At 48.3% G+C, this 13,523-nt stretch overlaps 1 protein-coding gene across 8 annotated transcripts in view; it reads left to right on the top strand.

Moving 5' to 3' along the window:
- Positions 1 to 2,141: 2,141 nt before the first annotated feature.
- SNUPN (snurportin 1) overlaps positions 2,142 to 13,523 on the top strand; it is a 29,826-nt gene continuing 18,444 nt past the window's right edge. For 2 of the 8 annotated variants that reach the window (XM_031668491.1, XM_031668488.1), the window contains exons 1-3: positions 2,162 to 2,307; positions 6,993 to 7,155; positions 11,069 to 11,213. In XM_031668491.1, the coding sequence (XP_031524351.1) occupies positions 6,998 to 7,155; positions 11,069 to 11,213 (303 nt within the window). In that variant the 5' untranslated portion in view covers positions 2,162 to 2,307; positions 6,993 to 6,997. The other 6 variants (XM_031668492.1, XM_031668490.1, XM_031668487.1 and 3 more) reach the window with 5 other exon arrangements.

Here is a 13,523-nt window from a genome sequence, read left to right as displayed (position 1 = left end):
CCTCTGCTTCCTGGGTTCAAGCGATTCTCTTGCCTCAGCCTCCTGAGTAGCTGAGTACAGGCATGCACCACCATGCCAGGCTAATTTTATATTTTTAGTAGAGACGGGGTTTCTCCATGTTGGTCAGGCTGGTCTCGAACTCCTAACCTCAGGTGATTCGCCCGCCTTGGCCTCCCAAAGTGCTGGTATTACAGGCATATGCCACCACACCTGGCCAATGTTGCCCTTTTAAATACATGTAGTCAGGCTTTTTTTTCTTAAATTAATTGATTTAAAGCCGTTAAGCACAGTGTGTGTATGTGGCCAACATTCTGAAGCTGAGATTCCAGAGGTAGCCCCTTCTGAAACACCCACTGGCTCTAAATGAACCCCTGGGCCAGGTGCTCTGGTTTTTGTTTGTTTTGAGACAGGGTCTCCAGGCTGAGTGTAGTGGCAGAATCACAGCTCACTGCAGCCTTGACTTCCGGGGCTCAAGTGATCCTCCCACCTCAGCCTTCCAAGTAGCTGGGATCATGACTCACACCACTACACCTAGCTAATTTTTTTTTTGTAGAGACTGGATTTTGTCATGTTGCCCAGGCTGGTCTCAAACTCATGGGCTACTTCCACCTTGGCCTCTCAAAGTGCTGGGATTACAGGCGTGAGCCACTGTGCCTGGCCTGGTTTTGTTTTGTTTTTTCAGTGATACGGGAAGTTATTCAGCTAAGTGAGGAACTAGAACCTTTCTCCTGGACCTCCATGCATGAATTTGGGAACTTCTTTCTCAGTCTCAGTCTATTTTCCTCCAATGTTTAGGGTCTTTGTTCTCTTCTGTGCAGTCCTGACCATTAGATGTGACCTCCGTGGTTGTAAGGGATGGTTGTTTGGATACAAAATACCTAATATCCTGTGTGTCAAAATTCCCTAGTGAAGTCAGGCCCTGGGCTTCTCTTTTTTTGTCAGTCTCATAAATCAGGCAGACATGAGCTTTTATTCGTGGATGCACCAAATAAATACCCTAGTGGACAGATTTGCTCAGCCTGGCCACTGAAAGAGCCACCTAAATAAAATCTCAGGTCCAAAAAAATTGGCCTTCGAGGGCCCCAGCACCCTTTTTACCAGTCTAGTAGTAGCCTTTCATCAGCCTAATTTCCTGTTATTTTTAGTCTGAATGTATGGTGTAATGTGCATGAAATACACAAGTCCACATCTTAGCATTCCCTGGACTAAAAAATGTGCCAAAGGTGGATACTTTGCTTCTGTCATACGTTAGTAGTCAACTTCTCTATACATCAAACATTCAGCAAATTCAAACATTTTCCTTGAAAGTTGTGTTACTTTGGCCACATTACTTAACCTCTCTGAGCTTCAGTGTGTCTACTTCTTCATGTCATGATTGAGAGTTAATATCTACTGGCTTAAAAAAGAAAAAAAAGGAAAAAAATTAAATGAGATGATGGGTGTGAAGCAGGGTGTGGATGAATGTAAGCATTCAATAAATATTGTTTTAAAATTGTAATCTCAGCCGTCCCGACTTGCAGAGGCTACACCCTGGTAGGACTGAATCTCCTAAATCTCTGCCGCTTCCCCTAATCTCTTGCACCAATTCAATCATTCCTTCACCCAGGGTCTACTGAGCACCATCCCTTATGCTGGACTCTGGCTACTTAAGTAGGAATCAAGCCAGGTCCCTGCCATTGCTCAGCCCGCAGCCGAGTGAGAAAGAAGCTGGCAACAGCAGCAAACAGGCAATAATCGGGGTATATATCTGCTTTTGTAAGGGCAAGTGGGGGAGCGAAGGTCTGTGTCTGAAACTTGGGTGTGAGGGGTTAGGAGGAGTAATCCACGCAATTGGCACTGTCCGTTTAAAAGGACGGGCGCAGGAGGGGGAAGGGGACTCCAGGTGCAGCCCTAAGACCCGGGAACATCTGCGGGAGGCGGCAGGACCCAGTGCCTTAAATGCCGGGCCACAAGATCAGCCTCCTCCCATTGGCGAAAGGAGCCCCGAGAGCTTGTGCTCAGGAGGGAGGCCTCGGCCTGGTCAAGTCATCTTGCAGGAAGGGTCCCGGACAGTGCAAAGCAAATGCAGGAGGGCCCCCACCCTAGCCGTTGGGAAATGCGCCAGCCGTTGAAGGCGGAAGTAACGGCCTGCAGGCAACGGAACTCCCAGCGTTCGCAAAGTAGGGAGGAGCCGGAAACTCAGGGCTCGAGGCCTGTGGGCCCAGCGGTGCGGCAGCCGCTAGGGGGGGCGGGCCCAGCTCTCCCAGGGCAGGTGATTGGTCGGTCCCGGTGGCGGCAGCGGCGCGTGCGACGGTCACCTCGGTTTGGGTGAGTCCCTGGGTTCGAGCCCGGGCCCCGCCAGCTGCCGAGTTGCCTCTCGGTGCCGGGCTGTGACTCCCTGTGGCCGGCCCCGCACTCTGGCCTCCCGGGGCGTCATCTGGAGGGGTAGAGCCAGGCCGGGGACTCCTTTTGGGAGAGTTTCCGTTCTTCTATTCCGTACTGTCCGGCCAGGACCCCTCAGGGACTTTTGTGGGGCAGGGGTGAATCACGCGTGGCCTAGATGACCCCATGCCTAGAAAAAGGCGGTGCGGGGCGGTGGCGGCGCGCACGGCCGAATGGAGCAGATAGCGTCCCCGGGGTTGGAGCCCGGTAGCAGGGGTAGGGAAACACGGAGGCTGGCAGGATGTGGACCCAGGGAACGCGAGGCGGGGGCGCCGGATGGGAAGACGCGAAGGAGGGGGAACGGATGGGGGAAGGGGCTAGACAGGGAGGGAGGGTGGAGCGTGGGCGGGGCCTGGTCGGGTCGTACTTCAGGGAGTTGGAGGCGGGGGATAATGGTGGAGAATAAAACCACCTTGGGCTAAGGTCCGAACACTTGGAGGCAGCACCATCCAAGGAATGGGTTGAAACAGCAGGAGCTCGCCAAGAACAGCCTTGAAGGAAGGTAAAGGAACCGCCCCAGTATCCAGGACATCAGCTTCAAAGGTTGTGTGGTTCTTGGCAGAGCGGAAGCCCACACCAAGATAGTGCATGATAGGCCTAGTAAAGGTGCTTGGGATTTGGTCATTACTTTGGTGATGAACTGAAGACATAATGACTTAAAAAAATTTTTTATTATGAAAGATTTCAAACTTACACAAAAGTACAGAAAAGTAGAGACAATAGCATATATACCATTACGGATGATTTGAATAACATACCATATGAATCCCAAGCACTCATCATGAGGCCTCAGTCACTCAGGAATGGCAATCCCTGGTTGCACTGCAAAGATATTAAGACATGCCTCAGGCTGGGTGCAGTGGCTCATGCTTGTAATTCGAGCACTTTGGAGGCTGAAGCAGGCGGATCACTTGAGGTCAGGAGTTTCAGACCAGCCTGGCCAACATGATGAAACCCCTTCTCTACTAAAAATACAAAAATTAGCCGGGCATGGTGGTGCACGCCTGTAATCCCAGCTACTCAGGAGGCTGAGGCAGGAGAATCACTTGAACCCAGGAGGTGGAGGCTGCAGTGAGGCAAGATCACACCACTGCCGTCCAGCCTGGGAAACAGAGCGAGACTCTATTTCAAAAAAAAAAAAAAAAAAAAAAGTGCCGGGCGTGGTGGTTCACGCCTGTAATCCCAGCACTGTTGGAGGCCGAGGCGGGCGGGATCACGAGGTCAGGAGATCGAGAGCATCCTTGCTAACACGGTGAAACCCCACCTCTACTAAAAATACAAAAACAAAAGTAACCGGGCGTGCTGGCGGGCGCTTGTAGTCCCAGCTACTCAGGAGATTGAGGCAGGAGAATGGCGTGAACCCGGGAGGCGGAGCTTGCAGTGAGCCGAGATCGCACCGCTGCACTCCAGCCTGGGCGACAGAGCCAAGACTGCGTCTCAAAAAAAAAAAAAAAAAAAAAAAGACACATCTTAAATTCACACTGATAATAGGCTAATCTTATCTACTAAAAAGTTCCTTTTATGATGGGGCGCGGCATCTCACGCCTGTAATCCCAGCACTTTCGGAGGCCTAGGCAGGCGGATCACCTGAGGTCAGGAGTTCGAGACCAGCCTGACCAACATGGAGAAACCCCATCTCTACTGGAAAAAAAAAAAGTACAAAATTAGCCAGGCGTGGCAGCGCACGCCTGTAATCCCAGCTACCAGGGAGGCTGAGGCAGGAGAATGGCGTGAACCCAGGAGGCGGGACTTGCAGTTAGCTGAAATGGTGCGGTCGCACTCCAGCCTGGGTAACAAGAGGGAAACTCTGTCTCAAAAAAAAAAAATTTCTTTTATGTTTAAAGGTTATAGAGTTTCAGTTATTCAAGATAAAAAGACTTCTGGAGAGTTCTGCACAGCAGTGTTGAACATACTTAAGTTTACAGAACTGTACACCTAAAAATGGTTAAGATGACGAATTTCATGATATGTGAATTTAGCCACAGTTTTTTTTTTTTTCATTTTACAGACAGGGTCTTGCTATATTGCTCAGGTTGGCTTCAAACTCCTGGGCTCAAGCGTACCTCCTGCCTCAGCCTCCAGAGTAGCTGGGACTAAAGGCAAGCACAACTGCACCTGGCAAACCACAATTTTTAAGTTCCTTTTAAATTAAACAAAATCGACCAGGCACAGTGGCTCACACCTGTAATCCCAGCACTTTGGGAGGCCAAGGCGGACGGATCACAAGATCAGAAGATCGAGACCATCGTGGCTAACACGGTGAAACCTTGTCTCTACTAAAAATACAAAAAATTAGCCTTGTGTGGTGGCAGGCGCCTGTAGTGCCAGCTGCTCGGGAGGCTGAGGCAGGAGAATGGCGTGAACCCGGGAGGCAGAGCTTGCAGTGAGCCGAGATCGTACCACTGCACTTCAGCCCGGGCGACAGAGCGAGACTCCATCTCAAAAAAATTAATTAATTAAACAAAATCTAATGTTTCAAATGAAGAAAAAGATCTGACTTCACTTGGGCAATGGAAAGTAACTCACTGGCCAAGTAGAGGGCTATGGAGTTGTATTTTTCACTGTAGAGGCTCTGGAATGAACCTGTTGATTTTGGTGCCGAGAGCACTGGACCTGGCCTGGGATGGAGGTTAGGCACTGGAGGTGCCCTCTGGTTTACACTAGAACCAGAGGGTTGGGCCAGCCCAGCAGTGCGAGTCAGATTTCTCCCAAATGTTCCTGTTTTCTTATAGTCTAAGGCTCACAGGAGTGTGAATAAAGTGTGAATTCACCTTTCTCCCCACTCCCATTCTTTAGGGTCCACCTGAAGTGGGAAGTCTGTTTTCAAAATGACATCTACTTGTCTTGTTTCCCTAATGTACTTTATGTAAGTTCTTCACACTACTGGCGCATTGGCGTTACTTGTTAAGCAGCCCTCCACATCCTAGCTCTTTTCCAAGTGAGTCCCACATAAGTAACCCTGAAACCTTCTTTCTGCCCACCTAAAAACAAAACAAAACTAGACTATGAGGAAGTAACAGCCAGATTTTTTAAAAATAAAATATAATTTAAAATAATTTTTTACTGTTTTATTTAAAAAGTAGAGACATAGCCTCACTACATTGTCCTGGTTGGTCTTGAACTCCTGGCCTCAAGTGATTCTCCTGTCTTGGCCTCCCAAAGTGCTGGAATTACAGGCATGAGCCACCATGCCTGGCTAGAGTTTCTTTTTTCTTTTGAAGTCTTGCTCTGTCGCCCACGGTGGAGTGCAGTGGCACGATCTCGGCTCACTGAAACCTCCGCCTCCCAGGTTCAAGCGAATCTCCTACCTCAGCCTCCCGAGTAGCTGGGATTACAGGTGCCTGCCACCACGTCCAGCTAATTTTTGTATTTTTGGTTTTGTTTGTTTGTTTGAGACGGAGTCTCGCTCTGTCGCCCGGGCTGGAGCGCAGTGGCCGGATCTCAGCTCACTGCAAGCTCCGCCTCCCGGGTTTACGCCATTCTCCTGCCTCAGCCTCCTGAGTAGCTGGGACTACAGGCGCCCGCCACCTCGCTTGGCTAGTTTTTTGTATTTTTTTAGTAGAGACGGGGTTTCACCGTGTTAGCCAGGATGGTCTCGATCTCCTGACCTCGTGATCCGCCCGTCTCGGCCTCCCAAAGTGCTGAGATTACAGGCTTGAGCCACCGTGCCCGGCCAATTTTTGTATTTTTAGTAGAAATGGGGTTTCACCATGTTGGTCAGGCTGGTTTCAAACTCCTGACCTCGTGATCCACCCACCTCAGCCTCCAGAAGTGCTGGGATTATAGGCGTGAGCCACTGCGCCCAGCAAGTTTGGGGTTTTTGACTCCTCTTGTCTTCCTCCAGGGACCCTAGAACCAGTGTTTCCTCTGGAACTAAATTTTCATAATATGAGTTGACACTTAGTTGAGAATTAAATAAATTAATTCAATTTACAATTGAATAAAGTAATTAATTGAATTAATTGAAATTAATTCAATTAAACAGTTGAATAAACTGCATAGAGAGTTACATTGGTTAATGAATGGTGGCTATTCAGGAAACTATAGAGGAACTGCTCAGAAAAGGCGGGGCGCAGTGACTCACACCTATAATCCCAGCACTTTGAGAGGCTGAAGAGGGAAGATTGCTTGAGCCCAAGAGTTCAAGACTAGCCTAGGCAACATAGGGAGATCCTGTCTGTACCGATAAATTATAAAATTGGCTGGGTGTGGTGGTGTACACCTGTGGTCCCAGTTACTGGGGAAGCTGAGGTAGGAGGATCGCTTCACCCAGTAGATTGAGGCAACAGTGAGCTATGCTTGCGCCACTACACTCCAGCCTGGGTGATAGAGAGGACACTGTCTCAAAAAAAAGAAAAAAAGGAAATATCTGTAGGAAAATAATGTTATTGCTAATATATGACTAATTTACCCTTTAACTTCCTTTTTTCTCATGGAAACAATTGTGATTTTGCATTAAGTTAATGTTTTTTCAGGAATGTGGCCATCATATTATGTCATAACTGCATAACTGCCTGTATACAGGAGATGATATGAAATGAATGAACCATTTTCTTACGTTTTTCTTGTAGGGAAGATGGAAGAGCTGAGTCAAGCCCTGGCTAGTAGCTTTTCTGTGTCTCAAGATCTGAACAGCACAGCTGCCCCACACCCCCGCCTATCCCAGTACAAGTCCAAGTACAGTTCCTTGGAGCAGAGTGAGCGCCGCCGGCGGTTACTGGAACTGCAGAAATCGTAAGGAAGCTTTAACTCCTTGGCTTCTTTCTCTGGGCTAGGAGCTGTGAACCATTCGGAAGGCTCTAGGCTTGTCTCTACAGAGTCCCCCTTCAAAGTAGACTTTTTGTTGGCTGGCTGGCTGGCTGATCTTCTTGCCCACAGATTGGGATTCGGAGGGGTAAATCCTGGCAGAGTTAGGTTTCTTTTTTTTTTTTTTTTTTTTGAGACAGAGTCTCGCTCTGTCGCCCAGGCTGGAGTGCAGTGGCGCGATCTCCGCTCACGGCGAGCTCTGCCTCCGGGTTCACGCCATTCTCCTGCCTCAGCCTCCCGAGTAGCTGGCACTACAGGCGCCCGCCACCACGCCCGGCTCATTTTTTGTATTTTTTAGTAGAGACGGGGTTTAGCCAGGATGGTGTCCATCTCCTGACCTCGTGATCCGCCCGTCTCGGCCTCCCAAAGTGCTGGGATTACAGGCGTGAGCCACCGCGCCCGGCCAATAGGTTTCTTTTATACCCAGAGCTTAGGAGATGAGGAAGTAGGGAGAGACCAAACTTTTAAACCGAAAGCTCAATTATTTGGTTAAGTTTTTCTTTTTTTTCCTGGCAGCTGTACTGAGCTCTGTGGTTTAGGAACTTGTGAAAGCCACGCCCAGACTTTCACTCCCCACATTTCCTGGGATGCTTGTGTTTGGCTTCTGTACTCTGAATGCTGGTATTGGTGTGGTCTTCCCATCTGCTGTCAGCCCAAATGTTTCTGTGGCACTCTTGGGAGTTCAAGACAAATAATTCCTAAGGGAATCTGAGGAAATGTCTTCCATACACTCAATTCTAAGTGCCAAGATGGGCAAACAGGGAAATAGGGCAGGATAAGAGTGTTTAAGGGTGAGCTGCTCTGAAGGTGGGGCCAATTCTTATATTCTCAGTGCAGCATGGGCCTCTTCTGGGTCATAAATTAAGGAATTAGGGATCAGAAGAAACTACTAACAGCTGCATAGTTTCCATACAGTCTGCATTTTGCCCAGTGTTGCATCACTGGTTGTGTTTGGCAGAGATGGTTGGTTCCCTGTGGCTCTGGGTGGCTTTGCAGAATACATTTCCAGATCATTCCTCTCCCCATTTTTAAAAATGTAGTTATCTTTGAATAGGTAATACATTTATATGATTGAAAATTTAAAATATACAGAAGAGGCCAGGTACAGTGGCTCACGCCTGTAATCCCAGCACTTTGGGTGGCTGAGGCGGGTGGATCACCTGAGGTCAGGAGTTCGAGACCAGCCTGACCAACATGGCAAAAAACTGTCTCTACTAAAAATACAAAAATTAGCCCGACATGGTGGTGCACGCCTATAGTCCCAGCTACTTAGGAGGCTAAGACAGAAGAATCACTTGAACCCGGGAGCTGGAGGTTGTAGTGAGCCAAGATCGCGCCACTGTACTCCAGCCTGGGCAACAGAGCTAGACTCTCTCTCAAAAAAATAAAATAAATGAATTGAAGAGTATATGGTGAAGTCTTCTTCCCATTTCTGTCCCATAGCTATCCAGTTCCTCTCCTGTATTATTAGTTTCTTGTGTATCCTTCCAAATATATATATATATTAGACAGGGTGTCACTCCGTTGTTCAGGCTGGAGTGTGCAGATCCTGGCTCACTGCAGCCTCAACCTCCCAGGCTCAAGTGATCCTCCCACCTCAGCCTCTGAAGTAGGTGGGACTACAGGCACACTCCATAGCACCTGGCTAATTTTTTAATATTTTGTAGGTATAGGGTCTCCCTCTGTTGCTCAGGCTGATCTTGAACTCCTAGGCTCAACTGATCCTCCCACCTTGACCTCCCAAAGTGCTGGGATTTCAGATGTGAGCCACTACGACCGGCCCTTCTGAAGATATTCTATGTATATATGAGCAAGTGTGTGTGGTAGTATATGTATAAAAGCTTTTTTTTTTTTTTGAGACGGAGTCTCGCTCTGTCACCCAGGCTGGAGTGCAGTGGCCGGATCTCGACTCACACAAGCTCCGCCTCCTGGGTTTACGCCATTCTCCTGCCTCAGCCTCCCAAGTAGCTGGGACTACAGGCGCCCACCACCTCGCCCGGCTAGTTTTTTTGTATTTTTTAGTAGAGATGGGGTTTCACCATGTTAGCCAGGATGGTCTCGATCTCCTGACCTCGTGATCCGCCCGCCTCGGCCTCCCAAAGTGCTGGGATTACAGGCTTGAGCCACCGCGCCTGGCCTTTTTTTTTTTTTTAAACTCTGTCACCCAGGCTGAGTACTGTGGCATGATCTTGGCTTACTGCAACCTCAGCCCCCCAAGTAGCTGGGACCACTGGCACAGGCCACCACACCCAGCTAATTTTTGTATTTTTGGTAGAGACAGAATTTCACTATGTTGCCCAAGCCGATTTTGAACTCGTAAGCTCAAGTTACAGGCAGGAGCCACTGCGCCTGGCCTTTTTTTTTTTTTTAAACACAAGTAGCAGTATACTATATACTGTTCTGCACATTTATTTAGTGGTGTTTTGGGGGAGAAATTCTATATCAGTTCATAAAGTACCACATCATTCCTTTTTCATGGTGCCAGGTATTCCATGGAATGGATACTTCATAATGCCATCTAGCCGGTCCTTCCTGATGGGCGTCTGGGCAGTTTTCTTCTTTTGTGATTACAAACAATGCTCAGGAAATAACCACAGGCAGACTTTCTTTCACACATGTACAAATATACCAGCTCTTTTATTCTCGAGATAAAAGACCATTGTGCTTTCATATGTTCTCTCTGGTGTGTGCCTTTTTGTAGTGAGCATGAACATGTATGTGTTTAAGAGAAACCAGCTGTGTTGGTTTCACTGCCTCAGTGGTGGAATTCCTGCCTTAGCATTGAAGAAATCAAGTGTGGGAGGTTATGTGGTATTTCCAAATCACTTTGAAACAATTAGGTTCCAAAAAGTTCTTTTTTTTTCTATTCAGTTTCCCAAACTTTCTAGCATGTGTTGTTTTAAAACAAGATAATGATAAAGGGAAACAAATAAATAAAATATATTAAATTGTAAACTAAGTGGCCTTTTTTGAAAGTTAGACAGGAACTGGAGAAAGACCAGGCTTCTGAGAAAGCTGTATAAGCTGGGCACAGTGGCATACACCTACAGTCCCTACAAAAGAAAAAGTTCTCTTTAAAAACAAAAAAGGTGTATAAAGCAGAAATCTCCAGAAGCTGTCCTTGCTTTAGACTTCTCACTACATCTCAGTGGCTCTTCTCTTCCATCCCTGGGGTCTTTGGATGAGCTGTCTGCTAGGCAGGAAGGTGTCAGCTCTCATCTGGGGTGGGATGGGGTAGGGGTGAAATTAGCCTTTCCAGCTAGTGAACCTTGGAAATTTCTTTAGATATTTTATTTTGCATTCTTAGGAAACTCTGAGGAAGACTGAGTGTATTCAGAGGGGGTTTCCCTATTTAGGATTTTGAGGGGGCAGTCACTGGTTTAGCCTTGCAAAGGAGATTCCATCATTTCTTACTTCCACCAGAATCCCTAAGCTGCTCCCAAATTTGGAGCTTTCGAATTAAATGTGTCGCATTATAGGGCATCTTCCTAGAAGACATAAAGACCTGCCCTGGCCAGACGTGGTGGCTTGTGCCTAATAATCCCAGCACTTTGGGAGGCTGAGGTAGGCAGATCACTTGAAGCCAGGAGTTTGCGACCAGCCTGGGCAACATGGTGAAACCTCATCTCTACAAAAAATACAAAAGTTAGCCAGGGGTGGTGGTATGTGCCTGTAGTCCCACCTACTCCGGAAGCTGAAGTGGGAAGATCACTTGAGCCCAGGAGGTCGAGGCTGCAGTGAGCTGAGATTGCACCATTCCAGCCTGGGCAACAGAGTGAGACCCTGTCTAAAAAAAAAAAAAAAAAAAAGATCTGTCCTTATGCCTTTTTTTTCCTTCCAGCAAGCGGCTGGATTATGTGAACCATGCCAGAAGACTGGCTGAAGATGACTGGACAGGGATGGAGAGTGAGGAAGAAGATAAGAAAGATGATGAAGAAATGGACATTGACACTGTCAAGAAGTTACCAAAACGCTATGCTAATCAAGTAAGTGGTCCAGAGAAGATTAGACCCAACTAATCTCACTCCCTTTACTATGCAGTCAAAGCCCACTGAAATAAATGCTGTCATAAAGAGAGGAGAATGAGGCAGGGAAAAGGAATAGGAACTGCAAAGAACATGCCAATGTACATAGAGCGTATGGGATGATAAGAAGAGATGGCTTACTGTGCTATGGACTGACTAGGAATCACTGATGGAGTCTGTGGGTGGTGGGGTTTGGGAACTATTAGTCTATGCTGTTACCAAAGGCTGCCAGCCCACTGCAGAAAGTCCCTGAGCTATTGATATAGTAACAGACTCCTTATCCTTGTCATTTTTTTTAGTTGTCACTGCACAACTGTTCTGGATGGGGCCTGCCCAGACTACCACTGACTCCTTCCACTTCTCTGGGTCGTAGAATCTTTCCCAGGCAGTGTACTATGAGGCCAGTTTTGAAATTTCACACTCATGCGGTGGCAGGTGGGAAGTACAGCTGCACTTGAATAAAGCGAGCCTGCCCAGCCACCCCAGACCAGCCAGTTGGCCAAGGTGAGGTTCAGGCCATGAAACAGCAGATCACTATAATAAACCTGACTCAGTGCCCTTTTAGATCCGGAGAGGAAACCAACATGGCTGTGGTACCATAGGGAAAGAAGCATGGGGAGAGACTGTTCGTGTGTTCCAGGCAGCTCAGGTATTTCAGGAAGCAGGGTATGGGTCCAAGTTGGGAGAGAGGTCTACCCCGCTATCATATACTTGCATCTAGAACCCAAGTATCTTGTCATCTCAGAATTCTCCCCTGCCTTTAGAATATGGTTCCTGGGCCTGAGTGTGGTGGCTCATACCTGTAATCTCAACACTTTGGGGGGCCAAGGTGGGAGGATTACTTGAAGCCAGGAGTTCAAGACCAACCTGGCTAACATAGTGAGATCCCCATCTCTTTTTTTTTTTTTTTTTTTGAGATGGAGTTTCACTCTTGTTGCCCAGGCTGGAGTGCAGTGGTGCAATCTTGGCTCACTGCAGCCTCTGCCTCCTGGGTTCAAGCAGTTCTCCTGCCTCAGCCTCCTGAGTAGCTGGGATTACAGACGCCTGCCACCACTCCCAGCTACTTTTCTGTATTTTTAGTAGAGACAGGGTTTCTTTTTTTTTTTTTTTTTGAGCCGGTCTCGCTCTGTCGCCCAGGCTGGAGTGCAGTGGCGATCTCGGCTCACTACAAGCTCCGCCCCGGGTTCCAGCATTCTCGGCCTCAGCCTCCAGGAGTAGCTGGGACTGACCCGCCACCTCCCACCCGGCTAGTTTTGTATTTTTAGTAGAGGCGGGGTTTCACCGTGTTGTAGGATGGTTCGATCTCCTGACCTGTTGATCCATGCGTCTCGGCCTCCCAAAGTGCTGGGATTACAGGCTTGAGCCACGGCGCCCGGCTCTTTTTTGAGGCGGAGTGCCGCCGCGAGGTGTCACCAGGCTGGAGTGCGGTGGTGCGATCTGGGCTCACTGCAAGCCTCCGCCTCCCGGGTTCGCCATTCTCCTGCCTCAGCCTCCCGGTAGCTGGGACTGCGAAGCCCGCCACCCGCGCCCGGCTAGTTTTTGTATTTTTAGTAGAGGCGGGGTTTCACCATGTTAGCCAGGATGGTCAGTCTCCTGACCTGCGTGATCTGCGCCTCGGCCTCCCAAAGTGCTGGGATTACAGGCTTGAGCCACTGGGCCCGGCCTAGAGATAGGGTTTCACCATGTTGGCCAGGTGGGTCTCGAACTCCTGACCTCAGGTGATCCACCCCACCTCAGCCTCCCAAAGTGCTGGGATTACAGGCGTGAGCCACTGCGCCCAGTGAGACACCATCTCTAAATAAAAAACAATGGAATATGGTTCTTGCATGCACTCCCACAGCCCGTTTCTTTACCCCAAATACAGTATAGATAACATCCTCTGTGAAAAAGTACAATTCAATTTTGTTCAGTAAGCGTTATTGAAAGACCTGCTCTGTGTTAAACTATGCTATGACATGGGAAGATAGATGTGGAGCAGAAATAGCCCCTGTACTCCTAGAATAGGTGTAGAAGATGTTTTGTGCTATCAAAAAGTAACACAGTGAAACCCTGTCTCTACTAAAAATACAAAAAAAAAGTTAACCGGGCGTGGTGGCAGGCGCCTGTAGTCCCAGCTACTTGGGAAGCTGAGGCAGAAAATCGCTTGAACCTGGGAGGCGGAGCGTGCAGTGAGCTGAGATCACGCCACTGCACTCCAGCCTGGGTGACACAGCAAGACTCCATCTAAAAAAAAAAAAAAAAAAAAAGTGAGATTCCAACCAGGGAGGAAGG

This window comes from Papio anubis, chromosome 7 (assembly GCF_008728515.1).
Source record: "Papio anubis isolate 15944 chromosome 7, Panubis1.0, whole genome shotgun sequence".
NCBI lineage: Eukaryota > Metazoa > Chordata > Mammalia > Primates > Cercopithecidae > Papio > Papio anubis.
Note: the sequence above shows the minus strand (reverse complement) of the source record. Positions and strands in the feature narration are given on the sequence as shown.